Source organism: Planococcus citri, chromosome 4 (genome assembly GCF_950023065.1).
Source record: "Planococcus citri chromosome 4, ihPlaCitr1.1, whole genome shotgun sequence".
Lineage (NCBI taxonomy): Eukaryota > Metazoa > Arthropoda > Insecta > Hemiptera > Pseudococcidae > Planococcus > Planococcus citri.
Genome location: NC_088680.1, coordinates 55,180,733 through 55,205,143, shown reverse-complemented (window position 1 = coordinate 55,205,143; position 24,411 = coordinate 55,180,733). Strand labels below are relative to the sequence as shown.

The following is a 24,411-nucleotide window of genomic DNA, read 5'->3' as shown; positions in this document are numbered from 1 at the left end:
CTCTACATCCGCCACCACATACCATCTTATCCCAGGGGGTGCAATGCCACATATTCTTGGTAGGTGTTTAACACTGGTTGGTGTTGGGCAGCCAGACACAATTCTCATGGTGTTGTTGAGAGCAACGTCAATCTTCTTAACATGTGCTGATTGCCCCCAGGAGGCACATCCATACTCTGCTGTAGAGTAGCACAGTGCAATGGCTGTTGTCCTCAGTGTCTTTGGCTTCACGCCCCATCTAGTTGATACTAGTTTCCGCAGTAAGTTGTTTCTTGCTTCCACCTTCATTTTTGTATTCTCACAGTGTCTCTAATGCATGAATTAAGTTAATAAAAAAAGTAAAAGAAAGTTTTAGTATCGAAATAAAATATACCTACCTAATACCTGCAATTTCAGTATTCAGTTCAGTATTTTAGTTATGTAGGTATTCAATTCAGTTCAGTTCACTATTAAGTTCAGGTCAGTTCTGTACTGTATTTTGTCCAGTTCAGCATTCATTTCGGGTTCCATTGAGAGATGTTTGAGGGTTCAAATAAAAATTTTAAAAAATGATGTTTTTCCATCGCTTGTTGGGTTTTAAAAATGTTTGAAATATTGAATTTGAAACACACGCTGTGTTTGTCTCAACCAAAGGTCCATACTTGGGTGTGAACACACCTACTGATTGAACTCAATATCCCAGATAGGCAGACAAATGACCTTGGGAAGTTGAGCAAGTAGGTCAGTGATCTTGAGAGGCCAAATACACGAGCAAATGACCTTGAAAGGTCAGACATGAAGATAGACGACCTTGAGAAGCCAGCCACAGCAGCCCAGTCAATGATCTTATAAGAGTCTATGCAGGTAGACAGATAACTTTGAGAACCTATACTGAAGGGTCAGTGACCTTGAAAAGCCAGACGAGCAGATAAACGGCTTCGAGAGGATAGATAAGTAGGTTAGTGACCTTGAAAGTCTAGACAGACAAACCAATGACCTTGAGTGGCTTGACAGGAAGACAGACAGATAACCTTGGTAAGTCAGACAGGCAAGTCAATATGCTAAAAACGAAATCTGGATGATCAGATCAGACTGCGATCCGGATGATCACATCTGATCGAGCATTGAGTCAACTTGACCGAAAAACATATCCATGATTTAAAAACTTTCATTGGAGAGGAGACTTATTTACACCCATTTTTGGTATTATCTGCAATTCTCCGTGTTTGCTGGCTTTTTTTTCCAAAAATTAATATACTTACCTACTAATAGATAGAATATTTCCGTCATTTTCAAAATTTCACCAAAAATCGAAAAACCACAAATTCGGCAGCTGAAAATGTTTCTTGAGGTCTGGGTGACTACTCTTTCTTTAAACCAAATTCCTGCTCGATGAGTATTGACGTGTTGTAAAAGTTACCTTATCAGTCAAAGTTTAATTTTAAGAACTACATATATAGGAACCTTCATTTCAAAAGGTTGTAATACCGTGTCCGTCTCACAAAAAAACACTACCGTACATTTTAACATAAAAATTTCAAAATGAAAAGAATTAGTTCACATCACATCATTTAGTAAACGTTCTCGTTTTCCTCAGTGATTTACGTCATTAAAAAATAAAAATAAAAAATACGGTAAATAATTAAATAAGATAAAGAAAAAATGAATGAAAGAGTTCTCGTTTTTTCCTCGTTTGGTTTTCTAAAATTTGTCTGCTTTCTCAAATAAGAAAATCTTTGGCTTCTCATTCATTTGGATTTTTTAAATGAAATTAATTTTATGAAATAAGAAATTATAAAATTCTCACTTTACATTATTTATCCCTTTTCCCAAAAATCCCCATTCACTTTCGTGACGTAAGAACAAATACGTCCAACTATACAAAATCGTCAGACTGGATGAAAGAAAGAATTTTCGTAAAAATTACGAACAAAAGCTATACTCGAGAGGGTATAATATATTCATCACGATTATTACAAACTATACGTACATGTCTATAGTACGAAATAGTACATAAATATTGAAAAACTGCGAAAGGGCAAAATATGTCTGTCTTCGCAATATTCGTCTCATTTTATATAGAACAATGGTCACGCGGTCGTGTTTGTATTTTTCATCACATTTGCGAATTTTTTGACTATTTTTTCTTTTTTCTTTTTTGTAATATGTTTGTATCGTATACTTTATATAAGTATACAATCGAAGGAAATCTTGAGAAACCCTACGAAGCTTGTACCATTACACGGAGAGATGAAACGTTTTATACGAGGCTATATCGAAATATAAACGTGACCTTTTTGCGGGATAGAATTCGTGCAAAGGGTTTAGCCGCGTACGAGATCACATTTCATTTTACATTCAACGGATACGCCTGGTTGTTTGTCTCGTTAATTATTCAAAAGCCAAGTAAGCGCCTCAAAGTAACCGCTAATTCTAATAGAAAGTTCTAATTATCAATCTTGGATTTTATACCACCGATATCATCGTTATAACACGACCTTAGATTTAAATCTCAACGAATAATGCAGCGACTTTTTGATCAACATTGAATTCCTTCCCTTCTCCCTCGTTCGAAAAATTGAGCTGTGAGAGAGATCAATCGAAGGAAAGTCTAAATCATCGAAATTCGAATTTAGTACGAGACGAACATGCAGAGTCTGCAGAGATGGCAAAGCACTCGTAAAATATTTCAAATTTTTTTCCAACTCTGGAATTGCTTCAATTATTTCAGTAAGGTTGAAAACCTAGAGTATCTAACGACCGAGATCGTTCACCCTGTTTGTAATGCTCTCGACGAAATTTTCTTGCATTGCATCGTACTCTACCTGCTTTCGTGTTACTTTGAAAATATAGACGGTACCCGACCGCCAGCACCGCGACGAAAAATAAAGCTTCATAATTAATCCAAGTATCAGCACTCTGCACACTCGTAGTAGGTATTCGAAAAAGGATTTATTCTTTTCAACCTAAGTATACAACATAACCGCAAATACGCGACAAGTAAACTCGACAAACGTAAATTCACTCTTTTATTTACCTAACCCACCCACCAAAATGTAAAAAAGGAAAAAAAACACGAGGAAATCTTCTCATTTGCTAAAAACTCTAAAGCATGGATAGGTACGAGTATGCTTGGCAAAAATATCTACTACACGTTATCATATCGTTCGAATTGAATTCTCAAACAATATTCGGTTAATTAAAACGTCATCCAGAAACGTGATCCTTTTCAAAATATATTCGCTATTTTAATCCAAACATCGGTCGATTCACTTTGCATATACCTAAGCACACAGTTCGACGATGGTTCGAACGATATTATTCGGGACCCGAAGCTGGACCAACTCAATGCGGTCGACTCAGTTTTATTAATAGTTGAGATTATTGCCTATTTGGTTTATAAACCACCAAACATCAATGGAAGCAAATTCACATATGAATGTAAAACATACGATACTATGATGGGTAATTTTTACAAAAATTTTGAATATCTATCCTCTTATATAAGCAGTTTACGTATATTTATACTAGCGTTATTTTAGCTCGAAATAAAAGCCAAATTAATTTCCAATTGAATATCTATCTAGGTGCTTATACCGAAAGAGCATAAACTACCTACCTACCTACGTAGTTGGAATATAATTTTCGTAATTTTCAAAGCTACTATAGTTAACTTTCATAATGGGAAATTTAATTTTACATCAGTCGAATACCTACTACTACGATAAAACATTTTATAAAAGAATCGATAGGTACGCCACTTGGTTTACTACCAAGTCCTTTCTTCTTTTCGCTATTATACATGAAAATTAAGTATGGCGTTAAATCGAATTGTTCTGTTTCAAAGAAACGTTATGCTATCTATACCTACAACTTCATAGGTAGCTATAAGCAATAGATAGTGATGTACTTTGTGCCGTGAAATGGATTTTTAAAATGCTTAAATGTTTCTTTTTGTTGTTGCTACATGGTTTTGGAAAAAATAAACTAAAATAAGATATTGGATCTGTAGGTAGGTACCTAATCTTCACATAATCTGTAAAGATGCCAAAATTCAATAATGATTTCATTCCAAAATTATCTATGTATTATCTCTACGTAACAGTCACTTTGCTGTTTTTTTATTTTTTGAAGCTTGTTTATTTATGCAGAACACCAGTAGCAATAGGTACCTAATAAAAATTTATTCCGTTAATATTCAGTTTAATACCAACTCGTACAAATTGCCATAAATTACTTACCCATTATTTTTGAGCAACTTTCAACCTGAATTTCTCAAACATTTCAGAATAGATAATACTATCTCTTTGTTTTTCATGGAAAACTACCATATGGTAAAAAATTTTTAAACGATGAACAGTTCACACCTTCGTGATCCTTGTTTGAAAACATTTAATGATGGAGAGAGTCAAAAAAATTAGAATTTAGAACTAGTAGGTACCTATTAAAACAACAATTTTCCAACTCATGATCCATTATTTTGCTTACGAATGGATTCATTTAGCGCGAATTCTTCGCCTATGAAATGATTATTTGATCAATTGATTAATCAATTCGTTCACGGAGGAGTCACTTATACGAATCAATTCGTTCGTGAAGGATTTACCAAAAATTAATTGAATGAATCGATTTGTTCGTGAATAATTCACTAAAAAAAATTATTCAATTCGTTCGCGAATGATTCAGATCCACAAAAAATTATGCATTCCATTCATGAATGCTTGACCAAAAATTAATTAAATGAATCTATTCGTTCGTGAATGATTCACGAGAAATTATTCAATTCGTTCGCAAGCAGTGTCGGTCACAAACACTGGTTTTGAACAGCGTCAGTCACAAACACTGGATTTAAACAGTGTCTGTCACAAACACTGATTTTTAGACAGTGTCTGTTTCAAATACTGGTATTAAACAGTGTCTGTCACAAACACTGGTTTTGAACAGTGTCTGTTTCAAACACTGGTTTTAAACAGTGTCTGTCACAAACACAGGTTTTAAACAGTGTCTGTTTCAAACACTGCTTTTAAACAGTGTGTCTGTCACAAACACCAGTTTTAAACAGTGTCTGTCTCCAACACGGGTTTTAAACACTTAAACAGTGTCTGTTTCAAACACTGGTTTTAACCTGTGTCTGTCACAAACACTGGTTTTAAACAGTGTGCCTGTCACAAACACTGGTTTTAAATAGTGTCTGTCACAAACACTGGTTTTAAACATTGTGCCTGTCACAAACACTGGTTTTAAACAGTGTGTCTGTCACAAACACTGGTTTTAAACAGTGTGCTTGTTACAAACACTGGTTTTAAACAGTGGGTCTGTCACAAACACTAGTTTTAAACAGTGTCTGTTTCAAACACTGGTTTTACAAAGTGTCTGTTTCAAATACTGGTATTAAACAGCGTCTGTCATAAACACTGGTATTAAACAGTGTCTATTACAAACACTGGTTTTAAACAGTGTGTCTGTCACTACCACTGGTTTTTCATTTCCGTTTTAGCACAAACCCACTGATTTAAATGGTGTGAGTGATTTAAATGGTGTGAGTCTCTACTACTGGTTTTTACGTGGGTTTGAACACTATCAATAATAAAAACAGTGTCTGTCACAAACACTGGTTTTGAACAGTGTCTGTTCCAAACTCTGGTTTTAATCAATGTCTGTCACAAACACAGGTTATTTACATCCGTTTCAGCACAAACCCACTGATTTAAATGCTGTGAGTCCCTACTAATGGTTTTTACGTGGGTTTGAACACTGTCACTGATTAAAACAGTGTCTGTCAGGTTTTATACAGTGTCTGTCACAAACACTGGTTTTAAACAGTGTCTGTCTCCAACACTGGTTTTAAACAGTGTCTGTCACAAACACTAGTTTTAACAAGTGTCTGTCACAAACACCAGGTTTAAACTGTGTCTCTCTCTAACACTGGTTTTGAACAGTGTCTGTTTCAAACACTGCTTTTGAACAGTGTCTGTTTCAAACACTGCTTTTGAACAGTGTCTGACACAAACACTGGTTTTAAACAGTGTCTGTCACAAACACTAGTTTTAACCAGTGTCTGTCACAAACACTAGTTTTAACCAGGGTCTGTCACAAACACTGGTTTTAAACAGTGTCTGCTTCAAACGCTGCTTTTGAACAGTGTCTGTCACAAACACAGGTTTTAAACAGTGTCTGTTTAAATGCTGCTTTTGAACAGTGTCTATCACAAACACTGGTTTTAAACAGTGTCTTTCACTAGCACTTGTTTTTCACTTGCGTTTGAAAACTATCACTGATTTAAATTGTGTCTGTCACTATCACTGTTTTTCAAGAAGTTTGAACTCTCCCACTGATTTGAATGGTGTCTGACACTACCACTGGTTTTTACTTCTGTTTTAGCACAAACCCACTGATATGAATGGTGTGAGTCTCTACTACTGGTTTTTACTTGGGTTTAAACACTATCACTGATTAAAATGGCGTCTGTCACAAACACTGATTTTTTACTTCCATTTTAGCACAAACCCACTGATTTAAATTGTGTGAGTCTCTACATCTGTTTTTTACTTGGGTTTGAACACTATCACTGTTTAAAACAGTGTCTGTCTCTACCACTAGTTTTTCGCGTGTGTTTAAAAACTACCACTGATTTAAATTGTGTCTGTCACTACCACTGGTTTTTTACTAGAGTTCAAACACACGTCCACTGGTTTAAATGGTTTGAGTCTCTACCACTGGTTTTTACTTGGTTTGGGACACTACCACTGATCTAAGTGGTGTCTGTCACTACCACTGGTTTTTAATGAGTTTGAAGTCACCCACTGATTTGAATGGTGTCTGTCACTACGACTGGTAGTTTACTAGATCTATCCACATAAAAAAATATGTTTTTAAATTCCCAACCCATAATGCAAAAATCTGATTAATAATGAATGTATGCCATCCTTCCTCTTTCCCACTAATGGGATCCTTGTTGTATGAAGTCGACATTATTCTCTGAAATTGGCACTCTTAACAAAGCAAAATGAACGTCAGGAAATTTAAAGTTTAAATAATGTAAGTAGGTAAATCAAGATGTTTCATCTTGGCTGGAGAGTACTGAAGCCGTTTTAGACATAAAACAGGTGACAAAAATAGGCAGAAACACTTTAGCAATGAACGAATAAAATTGTAGAAATGTCGCAATATGAAGATAAAGACCAAGCGCGGTAGTACCTATATACCTTTCACCTTGACAAAACTAACTGCATCTACGTGAAATTACTTAAGATTTAAATTCCCCATCAAAAGACCAAATGCTCGAGAATAGCTCCACTAATTAAAACAGTTACTTATTGCCATCTTCGAGCACGAATTATGGTAACGATTATCTCGTGTAATTTCAAGTCAAGTTGCTACGTAAACCTTTGTGAAGTAAACTGTAGGTAGAGGTACACAGAAATTACAAACCATACAGGTGAGATAACTTACATTACGCAGTGTTACCTCTTAGGAAATTCGTAGGTACCTATATTAAAGGGGTTAAATTTTGGTGAAAATATAACCCTTCTTCGTTGCTTCTTAAACTCATACACGTAAATCGTTTTATACCAAGCGAGGCGTTTTATTTGAAGAAACCTAGACGACGAGGACGAGAAGAAGAGCACAAAAAAACACCTCGTCGACAATAAGAATATCATTCGTCGTTTCGTGTTAGTAACAATACCAAAGAACCGAAAAGCAAAAAAAAAAGGCAGGGTATACAGAGGAATCCACCAAGACGCTTACGTGGTAAAAGAAAAAGTCATAACTTTAAATTAACTTTTGTAATGTCCGTGGAGTAATTTTTTATTTGTTCGAGTAAATTGAGCAAAGTATATGGTTTTAAATTCACCCAACATAGATCGGATTTGTATGGTAGTATTATATAAGAGGAGACAAAGTGCGGTTTTTTTTCTGGTGTGTGAAGAAAAAAAAAGACCAAAAGAAGGAATGATGAGGGGGAAAACCGACGAGGAAGAATGACCCAATGAATATACACGAATAAGAAAATCCCCGACAGCAAAAAGCTGAAAGTAATTCGTATTACACGAAAGTATACGCTGTATACACGTATACACGTATAGTATAATGCAATATATATATAAATTAACGACGCGTATTATTTGTTATAATATAAAGCTGGTAAAGTTATACGCTTGTGAAGTAAAAGTAAATTATAATTTTGGCGAATGTTTTCAGCTTTGCTGGTGTGCGGCGGCGGCGCTGTGTATCCCGTCGGTTGGGATAACAGGGAATTAAAACAATCTTGCGGGAATTCGTCTGCAGTTTATAAGCTCGGTAAGTAAATTTGCAGTTTCCGTTTTTGAAAAATATTTTTCCGTTTGCTCGTAAAGCCAGGCGACGACGATGTTGCTATATAGTCTAATATTTTGAACAAGGCGGAAATTTTTTCCAGTCGAGGGTATAGAGGTAATTATTGCTGTATGCGGAAGAGAATCGAGCCAATGAGAATTAGCCCGCCGAAAAAAAAGAGCTCGAAAGGAATTATTTGTAGCTTATAAAATTGTAAATCAACCGTGTAACATTTGTTAGATTACGATTGCAGCTTTGGATAAGAAACATCTTAAGAGATTGAAATTCGACCCAGTTATGAATAATGAACGGCAGGGTGGAGAAGGGGGCGTGAACAGAACGTAGTATTACGTTTGCTTAGATTGTATGGTTTTTAGTTCGTGAGCTACAATACGATGCTATTTTCTTCTCACACGTTTGTATATACGCGAATTTATCGTATGTGTACTCGTATTTGCCAAGGCATATAAAGAGCTGCGATTCGCGAATTACCGACGCGACGAGACGTTCATACACGTTCTCAGAGCTGCTGAGAGAAGAAAGAGGCAACATTCGGTTCGGTGGTTCCTCTTCCTACGTATACTCAAAAAATTACACCCGTAAGAGCTCGCAGCCAACTTTTGACGTAGCAAAATCGAACCCTAGAACGTGTTAAAAGTCCTCCTCACGTCATTAAAAATCGTGCAATTCATTATAACGAGCGAACGAGCGAGCAGCGCAGGGAGAGAAAAAGCAAGGCAGATCTCTCATCTATGTATTGTGTATATCACACCAAGTGTAGAACTATTTGAAAATCTTTAAGAGTACCTACTTCGAAACAACGAATAAACTTCTCGTTTCGTTGAATAAACTTAAACTTATAGTATATACCTACCTACTCCTACATATACAGACTACAACAGAGAATAGCGTAGTAGTGACGATTTATAAACGTCTAAGGCGTTACAATGCGACTTTTTTCTCTGTAGTATTTTCGTCTTTCGTTTATTTCGCAATTGGGGGTTTTATTTCAGAGTTATTAAGTAATTAAATGGCACGGTGGTCGTGGAAAAAACCGACGAGTATTAAGATTGCCGGCGATATTTTCATTTTAAATTATTTTCGTCGACGTAGATTCTCGTCTTAAGTTGGTAAAATTATACCACACTGGGGGCTCGTTACTCGACAAATTTAAAGCGCAGTTTTCATTGCTAGGCGACAATTATTTTTCAAATGTTGCATCGAGAAAAAAATGGAACATCTCGCACGTAACTTGGTCGACTATCTATACCTATAGATCTGCCATTCCTTAGCCTGAAACTTTCTGTGAACTGGGGCAAAAATGCCTTGGATTTTGAATATTTTTGAAACAGATGTTCATTTTCAATTAAAACCCTTTTATGTATAAATAGGTAAATTATTAACCTCTTGTATAAAATAGGGTAACGTTGGCTATAGATTCTTATTTATTCCTGGTGTAAAAAAAATCACATTTCTTCTGGACGAACTCCGTAGGAATTTTCAGCTCTTTGAGACCCATATTTAATTATTTCTCAAAAACCTTCAACTGCAACTATTTCCATCAAAACTCTCCATAGTGTTAAGAAGAAGAGGGAATGATCCTGGAGATTTCCATCGGGCAGGCGTGAGGTGTGATTTTTTTGCAAAACTATATATTTTTTTTTTTTTTTTGAAAGCTCATATATTTGAAAAAGTTACATAATCTACTGTGAGAGCGGGAAAGTAAAATCAATTGAGAAAATAAAAAGGTACATCCTCTTCTTCGAAAAATAGAGATGAAAAGAATAAAATCATCATTGGTGATGTTTTCCATTTTAAATATCTCCACAAACCCACTTTCAGAAAGGTAATTCGTCTCAGAAGGGAGAGAAGGAAATCATTATTAACCAGTCGAATTGAGGTCAGGACACCGTTTAAATGCACCCCTTCTCTCTTATTCAACGCTGAAAGAAAAGTTCAGGAAGGTTATCTTGGCTACCAGTACCTACCTGCTTTACTGCCTTACAGGAACGAACTGGGATGTTTACATGTTAATAAAATTGCCTAACTAGTTTGCCGTAAATATGAATGAAAACCTATTGTGTCTGTCGAATTGAACCAAAAATGAAGTCAAGTTCTTCGGTTTCACTCACATTTTCGATCTTGCGAATTAGTGACCACTATCTTATTTTCCATCTTGACCCTCCGGAGGGTTGGAGTAGGAAAATCTTGAAATTTTCACTCATTCGTGATTTCTAGCGAAACTGTCAAAATTGGCCGGAAAGCTCATATTTGTACCTTAAATACATATGTACCTATGTTTTGTGGGCTTCTAAAGTAAATGGATTGGGTGTTCAAAATAAATAATTCAAATTTGAAATGCTCAAAATTTGACTTGAAAGTTGAAACTTTGAAAGTGTAAGCTCAACTATGACCGGACATTTTCCAAAATAATACCATAAATCTACCAAAATTATCCCATGAATTTACCAAAAAAAATACCACAAATTCAACAAAAAATTGACCAGTAATTCACCAAGAATTACCCGTAATTCACACAAAAAATTATCAATTATTTATTCCTACAAAATACCATAGATAAGTAAATAATTTACCAAAAAAATACCATAATTACTAATTTGGCAAGGAGAATTGGTACATAAATCACTAAATCAAATTATTATGTATCAAAAAATTATCAATACCTACACATTGTATGTAATTTGCCAAAAGAAATAGGACTGATTCACCAAAAAATATGGGTAGCCTATGGTAATTTACAAATTTTCAGATACACAACTCACCAAAACATTAGCAGTAATTTACAGTCTCAGAAATTGCTGATTTACTAAAGATTACTAATTTACCAAAAATCATGAGACTTTTCAAAAATTTATGGAGTACTTGCCCAAACCTATGGATAATCTTCCAAAAATTACAAGTAATTTGCAAAAAACTGCAAAAACAAAAAAGAAACAAAAACTTGCAAAAAATTACTGGTAATTTGCAAAAAAAAATTGCTGGTAATTTGCAAAAAAAAATTGCTGGTAATTTACAAACAGATTACTGGTAATTTACAAAAAAACCATTGGTAATTTACCAAAAAAAATACTGGTAATTTACCAAAAAATTACTGGTAATTTACCAAAAAAAATTACTGGTAATTTACCAAAAAATTACTGGAAATTTACAAAAGAATTACTAAAAAAGTGCTGGTAACTGGGGTAACAAAATTATCAAAAACTACCCCACCGTCACTCGCGGTAAGGTCATGACTTTCGTCGCCAAAATCATTCATCTCGTGTAGAGTACCTAAGTTGTTTAATGAGGGATTTCGCGACGATTTTTTACTACCTGCGTTGCTTGGTTTGCGACCTTGCAAGTCTCTCTCGTTTAGGCTTCTTCTAGGCCTATTTCTTAGTCTGTCTTAAAGTTCCGACATACGAGCGATATCTTGGAACAAGTATTGAAACAAATAAAATTAATAGGTCGTAAAACTAGAGGCGTTGACAGACAGCACAAATGCTTGAATGAGTCACACACTCACCGCAGATATCGTTATACTGTCTGGGACAGGTTTCGCGCCTCGGACGTTGTACAGAGGTTCCCCTCTGAAATCAAGCGTGACGAGGTCAACTAAGTATGTAGACGCGTTCGCTCCTTTTTTCACACCTAATTGTACACGTTTACAAATATACAAATACCTACACAGGTATTTGCTATCTGAAAGCGGAAGCGAAGCACTAATTAATTAACTTTAAACAGATTACAGTAGCTAACTGTATATTAGGCGCGTTTTTCCGTAAGGAAAATCAAGCTCACTTTGCATGCAATAAAGATTTGCGTTGAGGCGCCAATGATAAAATAATATTGTGTCGTAGATATCTGATAAATATACGTGAGTATATTCGATACCTACTAGGAGTTACCTACTAGAATAAGCAGGTAATCAATGACGGAAATGCACTACTGTAATGATATTAAAGCTATCACTTACCTCGGCTATGGGTTTTACAGTACACTACCGAACACAATAAAATATCATAAGACAAGTTCGTGTCAACGAATATATTTGTCAATAAAGACAACACATAAAACCGACTCGGAGCACTTGAAGGGTTCAACACAACGATTACTCGGGGGGAATTACAATTACGTTAACACTAATTATCGATAAATTAAAACTATACAAAACACTTTTAACCTAGGGCCGGAGCTCTAAAGATTTAAGGACATATTAACTTGGCAACTCGTATACTCGCGGATTCGAACTACGAGTTGGTCCAGTTGCCAAAGAAGCTGGAAGGCTCATTTGACACCTTGACCACTCATTGTTACCAACCACATCACCGAACGGTGCTGGAAGGGTTAATTTACCTGTTTTACACGTATGTGTTACCATTAAGGCATATCCATCTAACACATGCATATTCGCTTTTGGTCACTTGATACGCATCAAGCACCTACAAAATGCTCCATGTTCACAATTGAAATTATAAAAGAATGCTCCAAATTATAATTTGAAATTTTTTCAATTTTCACGCGTTTTTCATGCATTTTGAGCCAATTTTACTAAAATTTTAAGGTTTCTTGGTAATTTTCATGTTTTAACATAATTTTTGACAAGTTTTTAAGCATTTTCATGCATTTTTGGCCAATTTTACTGAAATTTCATGATTTTTTTTTATAGCTTTCAAAGTTACCCAAGTTTGAATATTCTTTTTTTACTCCTCAGGGAAGAACTTTGAATTGAATAGAATTGAATTGAATAAATCTTTATTCAAGGACGCCTTAGAATCTAGGCCTTTTAGCATCCACAGTTTGTTTATATAATTTTTTTACATATAATATAGTGACTCAAATGAGCAAGGCACATGAACAAATGCGTCAATTTTTAGTCGGGAGGTGTAACAACACATCTGTAATGTCACTTGACTCTTTATTTGAAAATTCAAAATTCCAGGCACCAAGCTATTCAGGTTAATAAATTAATTAAAACGGCACATTTTCCACTTGATTTTATATTGGTGTTGGAACCACCAGTTGAAAATGATAAAATAGGAGATAACCGCCAACGTGTACTCTACCCATTCCTGGTATCAGAATTGCTCCATACTTCATAGTTCCACTGCCATGGACCTTTTCAATGTTACCCCAGTTTACAATAATGGTGATTTACCAAAAAAATTACTGGTAATTTACCAAAAAAATTACTGGTAATTTACCAAAAAAATTACTGGTAATTTACCAAAAAAAATTCTTGTAATTTACCAAAAAATTTCTGGTAATTTACCAAAAAAAAATACTGGTAATTTACAAAAGAATTACTGGTAATTCACCAAAAAGCTTACTGGTAATTTACCAAAAAAATTACTGGTGATTTACCAACAAAAATTACAGGTGATTTACCAACAAAAAGTGGTATTTTACCAAGAAAATTACTGGTAATTTACCAAAAAAATTACTGGTAATTTACCAAAAAAAATCACTGGTAATTCACAAAAAAATCACTGATTATTTACAAAAAGCCAAAAAGGTGTATGGTAATTTACCAGAAATATACAAAAAATTAATTGCGAGTTATTTTGTAAAATTTGTTGATCCAAGTACCTATCTCAGAATGCTGGTAGATGAGTGACAAAGTATCACAATTTTTCCAAGATTTTTAATATGTATCAGTCAAAAAATGTTTTCAAGTTTTGAGAATTTATCGTGATTTTATCTTCCAATCTCTTAAAACTCTGATAATTACCTACTCCCTAATGTTAGGAATTGATCAAATTTTTTTTGAACTTTTTAAAAGTAGGTAAATATGACATAGCATCGAGAACCCAACAATTTTTTCCCAAAGTTTCAAAACACAAAGAAAAGTCAAATAAATACCAAAAAACATACACCAACACACCAAACTACAGAAATATGAAGTTTAGGGTAATTTTCCAAGAAAACAGTCAAAACTTAATCAAGCTGAGGTTAGAAAGTTCACATTTGCCTTATACTTACTAGTATAAGTATAGAGCAGTGATAAATTTGTGCCATATTTCTGCGCGAATTTTCAAGTTACACACCCCTTTCTGGTCTCATTTGAAAGGTGAGTATGAGTACCAAAAATTCATTGTTGGAGTTGAGTTTCAATTTCATACCATTTCAGATATAAGTACTCAATGTATCTACTTATTTTATTTTTCCTCAAAAATAACTCCACTTTACGTATAATGAGAATCCATATCTTCAACTTCCTTTATTCAAGGATGTTGAAAATTTACAACGAAAAATTTTATGTAACTCAAGTTGAACGCCCTCCTCGTTAAAGGTCAATACCCGAAAGCTTATTTTTACTGCAGCTTAATACGTAATAATAACTTATATCTACATCTACTGCTGAAAAGTGAGAATAAAAATTAACGAACGTATCTTGTTCCGCAGGAACCTGCCAACTTTCATGGAGTGTGTACCTACTGGGCTCAGCGGTAGCGCTATTACTTTTATGTTTCGCCTTGAGCTTTTGTTCTGCAAGAGAACCCAGCGAACACCCGTCATTCCGGATGTCACCTTATCCTGATGGAATAGCATCGGTAACCTGACAACCGAAACACACCATCTGTTGTATTTAGTTGTCCATTTATACTTACACGAAAGTGAATTCCATATTGAAATTTTTGTCACCCTTATACTCCTCCGGTTGCGGCCTCCGGATCCCTTACATGTTTTGTATACGTTGACTTTTTTTTCTCTCTCTTTATACTCGTACCTTTACCTGTATATCTAATGTTAGTATGTTTGTGTGTGGTTTTTCTCCATGTGTGTGCGTTTGTGTGTGAGCGTGTTTTTTTTTTTAAATATTTATTTTAATTGTGTCGTACGAATACCTAGATACGTAGGTACCTAACTATTCTTTGTGCGGTCGAATGAGTAGATTTTTTTTACCTACGACGAATACATTCAGATGTAAATTCAACTCGAGCGCATCAAACAGCACCGAATAGGTAAAGTTTTCATTTGTCATATTTCAAAGTATACCTACCTGCGTGAATTGAAATTAATGACTAGGCGGATCGCAAATGATAAATTGTCTTTTTTTTTCTTTTTCAAAAAAAGGTAAAAAATGTCGTCGAATATCTTCATTAAAAATAATTGTTGTAGCGAGAAATGTTTAGTAATTAAGTTACCCGAGTAATTACGCAGTATCGTAATTACCGTTTTGTATTTTTCTATTTTTTACCCCCCTTTTTTTCGAAATACCTACGATTTGCCCCGATTTTTAATGTGCCCTATCCGTTTAGCTGTGTACGTTATTATTTTTCTATATACGTGATGCTGCTTTAGAAACCTTCCCCTCCCCCTCCTCCCGTCTTCTTTTTATTCGTTTGGGTTAGAAAATGGGGAAAAAAGTAATGATAATCAAAAATAGTGAGATTTACGTCTCGTATATCGATTCTTTGCTCGAAGGTTTCTGGCAGAAAAATATTTCAAACGAAATTTTTTAGAAAACATTTTTTCCCAAAATTTATCTTTGTGTGATTTTTTTTCTCCAGCCATTTGAGTGCGATTGAAACAGAATGATGATTCGTTATTACAAAGCTCTGTTCCCTTCCCATCTACTCCCTTACTTTGACCCTCAGAAACAATACCCACTGTTACGGAAAATTGACAATTCCAAATTGTTTGTTTGCTCTGTTACAATTTCGAAAAAGAAACAGAAGGAGTTCATCTCAGGAGACTTTTCTTTTTCAAAAACTGACACAGGTAGGTTGAAAAAATACAGACGAATCTCGGATATAACACGTTTTCTAACCCCCTTACGCGACAATTCCTCGTTGAAATTGCGTTCATTTGGTATAACAACTCGTTTTTTGAGTGTACGAGTAGGTAATCTCGTAACACAAGATAGAGATTTGTTTACACACAACGAGGGGACGAGAGGTAGAGAGAGAAAGAAAGAAAGAAAATGCCTACTACCTACGTCATGCGCCATCGCGTCGACAATGTATTTTTAATAAAATCTTGAAAATCCTAACATATTGGAAAAAAATTTCCTATCGTCGAGAGAGAACGAGAAAACGAGTGAAGAACTCGACGCTATCGAAATTACAAATTAGAAGTACACCACTCGAGAATGAATGTGAAATAGGGCACGTGAGAAAACGCGCGTCAAACACCTGCAGCGAACTATTTCCATACACGATACACCCCTGTGTAGACTCTCTCTCTTATCTAGTCTCGGGTAGGTAGGTAGGTATTTTCCTTATCGAAATCGAAAGGCAATTGTGTATTTGGAAAAAAGCTCGCACGAGTTTCATTAAAAATAAGCGAGGGGAGTTGGATGAGGAACGATTCGCCTACAATGATTTTTTCCCCCTTTGGAGGATGGTTGTCTCGTCGTTCTCCGTGTGTATGGCGAATTGAAAATGGAATTTGCGAATTTGGCAATAAAAAATACACGTCTATTCGATGAAGGTTTAGAAGCCTATGATGAAAATTAATCGAATGAATGCATTCGAATGAACGGAAATGAGTTTTTTAGTAAAGGGGTGGTGTGGTGAGGTGTCTAGGCATATAGTGGGTACAAATTAAAATGCGAAAAATGACGGAAGTACCTGTGTTGAAAATGATTGCTAGTTGATTCAATGATATTAACTACCTAGCGTAGAAGTGGAGTTGGAAATAGAAAATCACTTGATGGCGAAAAATGATGAATTAAAGTTCGGCATGCATCTAAGAAAATCAACTTTTTTAAAAATTTGCCCATTTAGGGGAGAGAATGTACCTGATGAGATCTGACAATTGGGTGCAGGTAAGTATCTCTGCATCCAGATCAAATCATATCTACTTGTTGGGAAATGATCAGATGTGATTTTTAAGATTTATTTGATCGGGTCTGATCAGACCTTTTTAGACCTGTTTGATAAAGTTTGGTTAGATCATTAATCCAGGAATTTTCTACATCCAAACAGATCTGACCAAACTTGATCCGACTCAATCATTTTCTCCCAAGAAATCATTTATGCCTACGTATTTAATGCTTTTGATTCAGTTTTGAATAATTACAGATAAATTACCTACTTACTCTGCGATGAATCTGATCATTTGTGCCCAATTAGGATTTTCCATATCTAATCAAATCTACCTAATCAGATCGATGGTTCTGATCAGATCAGACCTTTCAAGATGTGATTAGCTCCAATAATGGTAAACCTGATTGGATCTGATCAGACTAAAACAGATCTGATCAGATCCAGACATCTCTCAGACCCAAATAATCTGACCAGATCAAATGAGATCACAGATTTGATCGATTTGGTCTGTTCAGATCTGGATACGACTAACCGTAAGAAAAAAAGGTTACCTATGTGAAGGTGTAGCCTATCTTCAAAATTGAAGGGGCAAAATACTTTTTCAAAATCTAAGAGCTAAAATCCAATTTTGCCCATGGGGGAAAGTAATAATTTAAAAAATGAACAAAATTACCTATCATGACTTTTTGCCCAACTTGCAAATTGAAGGGGCTACAAATGATTTTTAATTTTGAAAAATTGCGATAAAAAAAATAAGTGCGAAAAGAAATACTACGTAAAAAAATAAACAAATTTTGTTACCATCATTTTTATTTTCACTCTAAAATTTGAAAAGTTTTTGAAGCTCAAATATTGTCAATTTAACAAAAATTTTAGCAAATCGAACATTTTTGAGCTTCAAAAACTTTTTGAATTTCAGAGTAAGAAAAAAAAACACTCACGCAAAAAAGCGTGAGATAACCGGCTTTTCAGAATTAAAAAACGTATTAAAATATTAAGCGTGAACAGAGACATTTAAAAAGTTGTATTCTGAGAGAATTAGAAGCCATGTTTTTTATATGCAAGGAGTTTATTTTTTGGCTTTCAAAATTTTAGGATTTTAAAGATTTTTTTTAGGATAGGTATTGAAAAAGAAATGAGAACAGGCCTAAGTTGAGGGATGGAAGAGGCATCAAAACAATGCTTTTCATGTTTCGCACCATATTCGTATTCAGCGTTACAAGAAAAATACTATTTCATGTGTCGCACGAACAAAACACTTTTTTGAATCTTTACCCCCTTTGGGGAGGTGCCGGGGGCCGTGGACGGGGTCCAATCAAAAATCTGACGTCATATTCGTGTTCAGCGTCACCGAAAACATAGAATTCGATATATCACATGCCCCAGATTTTCTTTTGAAAGTTTCACCCAAAATTGGGGGTGAGGGTGCTCCCCCCCCCCCCGTCAAAGAGTCCCATCTCGAAACTTGAATATTTCGAAACAAGAAATAAACTGAGAAATCGTTTGGGTATTAAGACAGACATTGGCGATTGCTAAGCAAAACATTTATGCTTTTAAAAAAATATGTAGATGTACCAAAAACAAAACTGATGAGGAAGTCTGCAAAAGTCTGCAAAAATGCCACCAAAAATCAATTAGGCCTACCTAAGCTGAACTATCAGAGGAACACGTGAACCGACTTTCCATCGAATTCCTAACAATAAATAAACTGAGAAATCGTTTGGGTATATTAAGACAGACGTTGCTGATTATTGCTAAGCAAAATAGTTATTCTTAGAAAAAAATAGGTATACCAAAAACAAAACTGATGAGGAAGTCTGCAAAAGGACGCAAAAATGACAAAAAATATCACTTAATCTGAAATATCGAGGGAACGCCTGAACCGATTTTAATAAAACTCGAAATCTCAAAATTTCGACAATACACCAGTCGGGAGGGATAAAGCACTTTGTTCAAAATTTCATAGGTTTCGAGTTTACTCTGCCACAAATTTGGTACATAAACACATATATATCTATAGTATAAAGCTACAAGCAAAAAAAAACACTCACGCAAAAAAGCGTGAGATAACCGGCTTTTCAGAATTGAAAAACGTATTAAAAACATATTAATTATATTTATATCAGTATAACAGTTTTATAAATATAAAAAAAATATCTACATCGTAATCAACTTCGGGTCAGTTATTTATTCACTAGTTTCTCAAGTATTACAATAGCGTAATTAATTTTAAATTTGCATAATATTTCAATTCATTGAAATAAAGGGTATAGGAGGATTAGGTACGGTTTTGGGCCCAGAAATGGATTTCGACGAAATTCACACCAAAGGTTACCCATGATGAGAAGATACGCTCAAAAAATTTTCAGACCCCCAGACCTTTTTTTCAGGGGGGGAGGGGCCAAAATGTGTTTTTTAAACTTTATTTTCCAGTGTTTCGCCAAAAGTAGATAAAAATTTCGCGTTTTTTTGTATCAATTCTTAAGGGTAAGGGGAAGCCCCTGAAATTTTTTCAAAATTTTTCGGACCATTTTTCACCAAACTGTGGCGTTTTGAAAATTTTGAGCGGCCATTTTGTAAAGAAGTTGCGGAGGTACAGTCACCATTTTTTTTCCTAAAATACGTTATTTAGTCAAGATTATACCATAAAAGTTTCAACGAGTTTGAGTTGGTGCAACACTGTCAAAAAAAATAAAAACTGACCACGCGTCATATTTGCCGGGGGTTGGGCATGATAGTCCACGGCGCTATCGTGGGAAGTTACGTAGCGTTCGCGCGCGTTACTGTCGTTCGTGGTTGTCTCATAGTCCAGTCAAATAGGGGGGAAAAATGGGTGAACCACATACTCGTTATTCCAATCAAATATTTTTTGGTGAATATTGTCAGAAATGTCAACCTCCTCCCTTCATATATACCCCTCGAAATGGTGTTTTTTCGTCTTATTTCATGTTTTTTAACATTGAAAATTGCGAGGAACAATTTTCTAAACATGTTTTTTGGATGTATTTACGACCCCTCAATATCATATATTTTTTCAAAATTTTTGTTTTGGCAGGTCCGTCATGGTGAAAATTTGAAAAAACGAGTCATAGAGGGGGTAAAATTAGTATTTTGGAAGAATTAACTATTAATGAGTGAGGTGTCTTTTCCGCATGATTCGATACCACTAAGCACGAATATGACGTCAGATTTTCTGCTGCACTCATCAAGCCCCCCCCCCAGTGTCTTCACTCCTTCAGCCTCCTCCTCAATTTTTAATATTTTTGAAATATAGTTATTTTGATGATATTGGTGTTTTCATATGTTTCAAACCTACGGAGCACAAATTTTATGTCAGATTTTGTTTTGCACCTACCTGGCCTCTCCAGGGCCTCAGTCCCCTCCTCAATTTCTACTGTTTTTTAAACGGAACTACTTTTATAATATTTGTGTAGTTTTCAAGTGAACCGAACTACCTGAATGGAAATACAAACGTCAGATTTCGTTTTACTCGCACCCAGCCCCTCCGGAGCTTCTACAGGGGCCGGGTAAGTGTAAAACAAAATCTGACGCAACATTTGCGCTTGGGAGGTTCGAACGACACCAGTATCATAACGTCATTATGAGGGGGTAAATATGAAGGGAGGGGGTTGAAATTTCTTATGGGTACACCCCTTACAAATGTTTACAACGTACTTAAAAATGAGAAAAATCGGTTCACATGGAGCTGAGAAAATAATTTTTATTCCATTCCAGAAAAAGGGTGTTTTTCAAAAATGGGATGAGGGGGTCTGGAGATCTGAAACTTTCAATGCGGAAGTTCCTCGTTAAGTACCTTTACCTACCTAGTACCTACCTACCTAACATGCAAATATCAATCCAAAAGCTCACGGAGCCCATTTCTAAAAATTACGTCACTTCGAGGGATCGTAGCGTCACCCCCTTGGGGCTAGGGAGTTGTTTGATAGATCATTCGATAGGTATTTGAGAGGACATAAAATGATCACAAAGCTCATTCTACTCGAAAGTTGATATTTTAGAAGTTTTTAACGAAAATCTGATTTTGAAGGGGTGTGATCCACTGTGGGAGGGGTCGGGGGGATTTTAATATGTTGTTCACCACACTACTCTTGACAATATTCACCAAAAAATATTTGATCGGAATAACGAGTATGTGGTTCACCCATTTTTCCCCCCTATTTGACTGGACTATGAGACAACCACGAACGACAGTAACGCGCGCGAACGCTACGTAACTTCCCACGATAGCGCCGTGGACTATCATGCCCAACCCCCGGCAAATATGACGCGTGGTCAGTTTTTATTTTTTTTGACAGTGTTGCACCAACTCAAACTCGTTGAAACTTTTATGGTATAATCTTGACTAAATAACGTATTTTAGGAAAAAAAATGGTGACTGTACCTCCGCAACTTCTTTACAAAATGGCCGCTCAAAATTTTCAAAACGCCACAGTTTGGTGAAAAATGGTCCGAAAAATTTTGAAAAAATTTCAGGGGCTTCCCCTTACCCTTAAGAATCGATACAAAAAAACGCGAAATTTTTATCTACTTTTGGCGAAACACTGGAAAATAAAGTTTAAAAAACACATTTTGGCCCCTCCCCCCCTGAAAAAAAGGTCTGGGGGTCTGAAAATTTTTTGAGCGTATCTTCTCATCATGGGTAACCTTTGGTGTGAATTTCGTCGAAATCCATTTCTGGGCCCAAAACCGTACCTAATCCTCCTATACCCTTTAAAAAACAAATAAAATCTCAATAAAGCATATTTGGATATTTCATATTGTTCTTTTTTTCGAGGGTGTTCATAATTCAATTATGACTGGAAAATTTTAAAATTTCTTGGGTTAATTTTTGATTGTGATTTTAAACATTACCACGTCGTAATCAACTTCGGGTCAGTTATTGATTCACTAGTTTCTCAAGTATTACAATAGCGTAATTAATTTTAAATTTGCATAATATTTCAATTCATTGAAATAAATTTTAAAAACAAATAAAATCTCAATAAAGCAAATTTGGAGATTTCATATTGTTCTTTTCAAATAGAATTCATAACAATGTCTTTCAATATGCAAATTTTAGTATTAAATTGCTTTTAGAATTTAATAGATAGAAAATCTGACGTCATATTCGTATTCAGCGTTACAAGAAACGTACTATTTCATGTGTCGCACGAACAAAACACTTTATTTAATTTTTACCCCCTTTGGGGAGGTGCCGGGGGCCATGGATGGGGTCCAATCAAAAATCTGACGTCATATTCGTGTTCAGCGTCACCGAAAACATAGAATTCGATATATCACATGCCCCAGATTTTCTTTTGAAAGTTTCACCCAAAATTGGGGGTGGGGGTGCTCCCCCTTCGTCAAAGAGTCCCATCTCGAAACTTAAATATTTCGAAACAAGAAATAAACTGAGAAATCGTTTGGGTATTAAGACAGACATTGGTGTTTGCTAAGCAAAACATTTGTGCTTTAAAAAAAAATAGGTGTACCAAAAACAAAACTGATGAGGAAGTCTGCAAAAGTCTGCAAAAATGCCACCAAAAATAAATTAGGCCTACCTAAGCTGAACTGTCAGAGGAACACGTGAACCGACTTTCCATCGAGTTCCTAACAAGAAATAAACTGAGAAATCGTTTGGGTATATTAAGACAGATGTTACTGATTATTGCTAAGCAAAATATTTATTCTTAGAAAAAAATAGGTATACCAAAAACAAAACTGATGAGGAAGTCTGCAAAAGGACGCAAAAATGACAAAAAATATCACTTAATCTGAAATATCGAGGGAACGCCTGGACCGATTTTAATAAAACTCGAAATCTCAAAATTTCGGCAATACACCAGTCGGGAGGGATAAAGCACTTTGTTCAAAATTTCATAGGTTTCGAGTTGACTCTGCCACAAAATTGGTACATAAACACATATATATATATATATATTTGCTTGCGACCAGACATGTCAACTATGCTTGGCATATCAATACCACCTATAGTAAAAGGCCTGAGCGCTGAATTCTTATCAGCTCTGACGTCACCACAAGTAGATGACTCGATTGTGTTTACCATTTGAATTTTAACGTATGTTTAAATGGCGAATTCGTGAAATTGAGTAAAACTTTCGTTAAAAAAGTTATTTAAATTATGAAATTCAATTATTATTTGTCATAAAATGTGTTCTAGTAATGTAGTACTGATGTTTTCAATCACAGATGGTGTTGGTTTATTTGATTTGTGTACAAAAATGAATTTTTTGCGACTCATTCGTGTTGTGTAATTTGAATGAATAGTGATGTAAACTGTAGATTAAAATGAAAATTAATGTGTACTAGTGTGTTGTACCGGAATGATGTTGTAATGAAATAAGTAGTTAGTGAACAATGCAATCGCATCAAGTTGGAGAAAAATCTACAATACATTTTAATTTTCAAATCTACTTCTTAGACCAGCCATGCTAAAGCTGCTATGATGGATAATGGATATTAAACAAGAAATCATCAGTATCTCAAACCAATTGAAGCAGCTTTAAATTCCAATCCAAAATACTTAGGATGGATTTCAACAGGCATAAATACAATGTTTGCAAAGAATTTCGAATTTTCGAGAGAAATCTCCGTCATGTATGCAATGTTTGGTGATCGTTTTGTATACCTTAGTCTTTGAGTTGGAGATTATGTTCGCGTATATTCGATAATATTTACAATAATTTGTATGTGTTGTACTTCTTTGCTATATTCCTCATTGTCAGCTGTCATCCTCCAGAGTTTTTCTTGATATTCTTTTAGAAATTAGATCATAAACGAGTGTAGTTCTCATCTTTAATGATAAAAACAGTGTTGATTATGAGCTTATATTTACTTATTTTTCCATTCAAATCATTCCCTCTTGATCTCAAATTGATTATTAAGTATCAGAATGTGATTCAAAACGCAAAATAAAATGTTCTCAGTATTTATTTCATTATAGTGCATTAATATTTCATTCATTTCTATAGCGTTATCGGAGTACATACTATCTATTAGTGATGACGTCACAAAACAGCGCTCAGGCCTTTTACTATAGGTGGTATTGGGCATATATGCAGAAAAGTGAACAAAATTTTAAAATTGGTATAATTTCTGTTCTAAATCACTTATTAAAATTTTATTTGCAGATTCAGTCTAATATTAAAAAAATCTATGTTTTGAAAAAAGTAATCAGATTTTTAGGCTAAATTTTGAAGAAAATTTTCGAAAATGGAGTCAAAGTAATTTGAATTTTGAGAAAGTTAAGACACCAAAAGAAAGCTTAAACAGCATAAAAATTTTTGATGTTTTTAAATTTTCCATAGGCCAATAAAATACT

General features: G+C 34.9%; 1 protein-coding gene across 2 annotated transcripts in view; it reads left to right on the top strand.

Moving 5' to 3' along the window:
* Nucleotides 1-23,474, top strand: part of LOC135844693 (LHFPL tetraspan subfamily member 6 protein-like) — a 366,811-nt gene extending 343,337 nt beyond the window's left edge. For both annotated transcript variants that reach the window (XM_065363007.1, XM_065363008.1), the window contains exons 5-6: nucleotides 8,182-8,280; nucleotides 14,701-23,474. In XM_065363007.1, the coding sequence (XP_065219079.1) occupies nucleotides 8,182-8,280; nucleotides 14,701-14,858 (257 nt within the window). In that variant the 3' untranslated portion in view covers nucleotides 14,859-23,474. The remainder of the gene's footprint in view (nucleotides 1-8,181; nucleotides 8,281-14,700) is intronic.
* The last annotated feature ends 937 nt before the right edge of the window (nucleotides 23,475-24,411 follow it).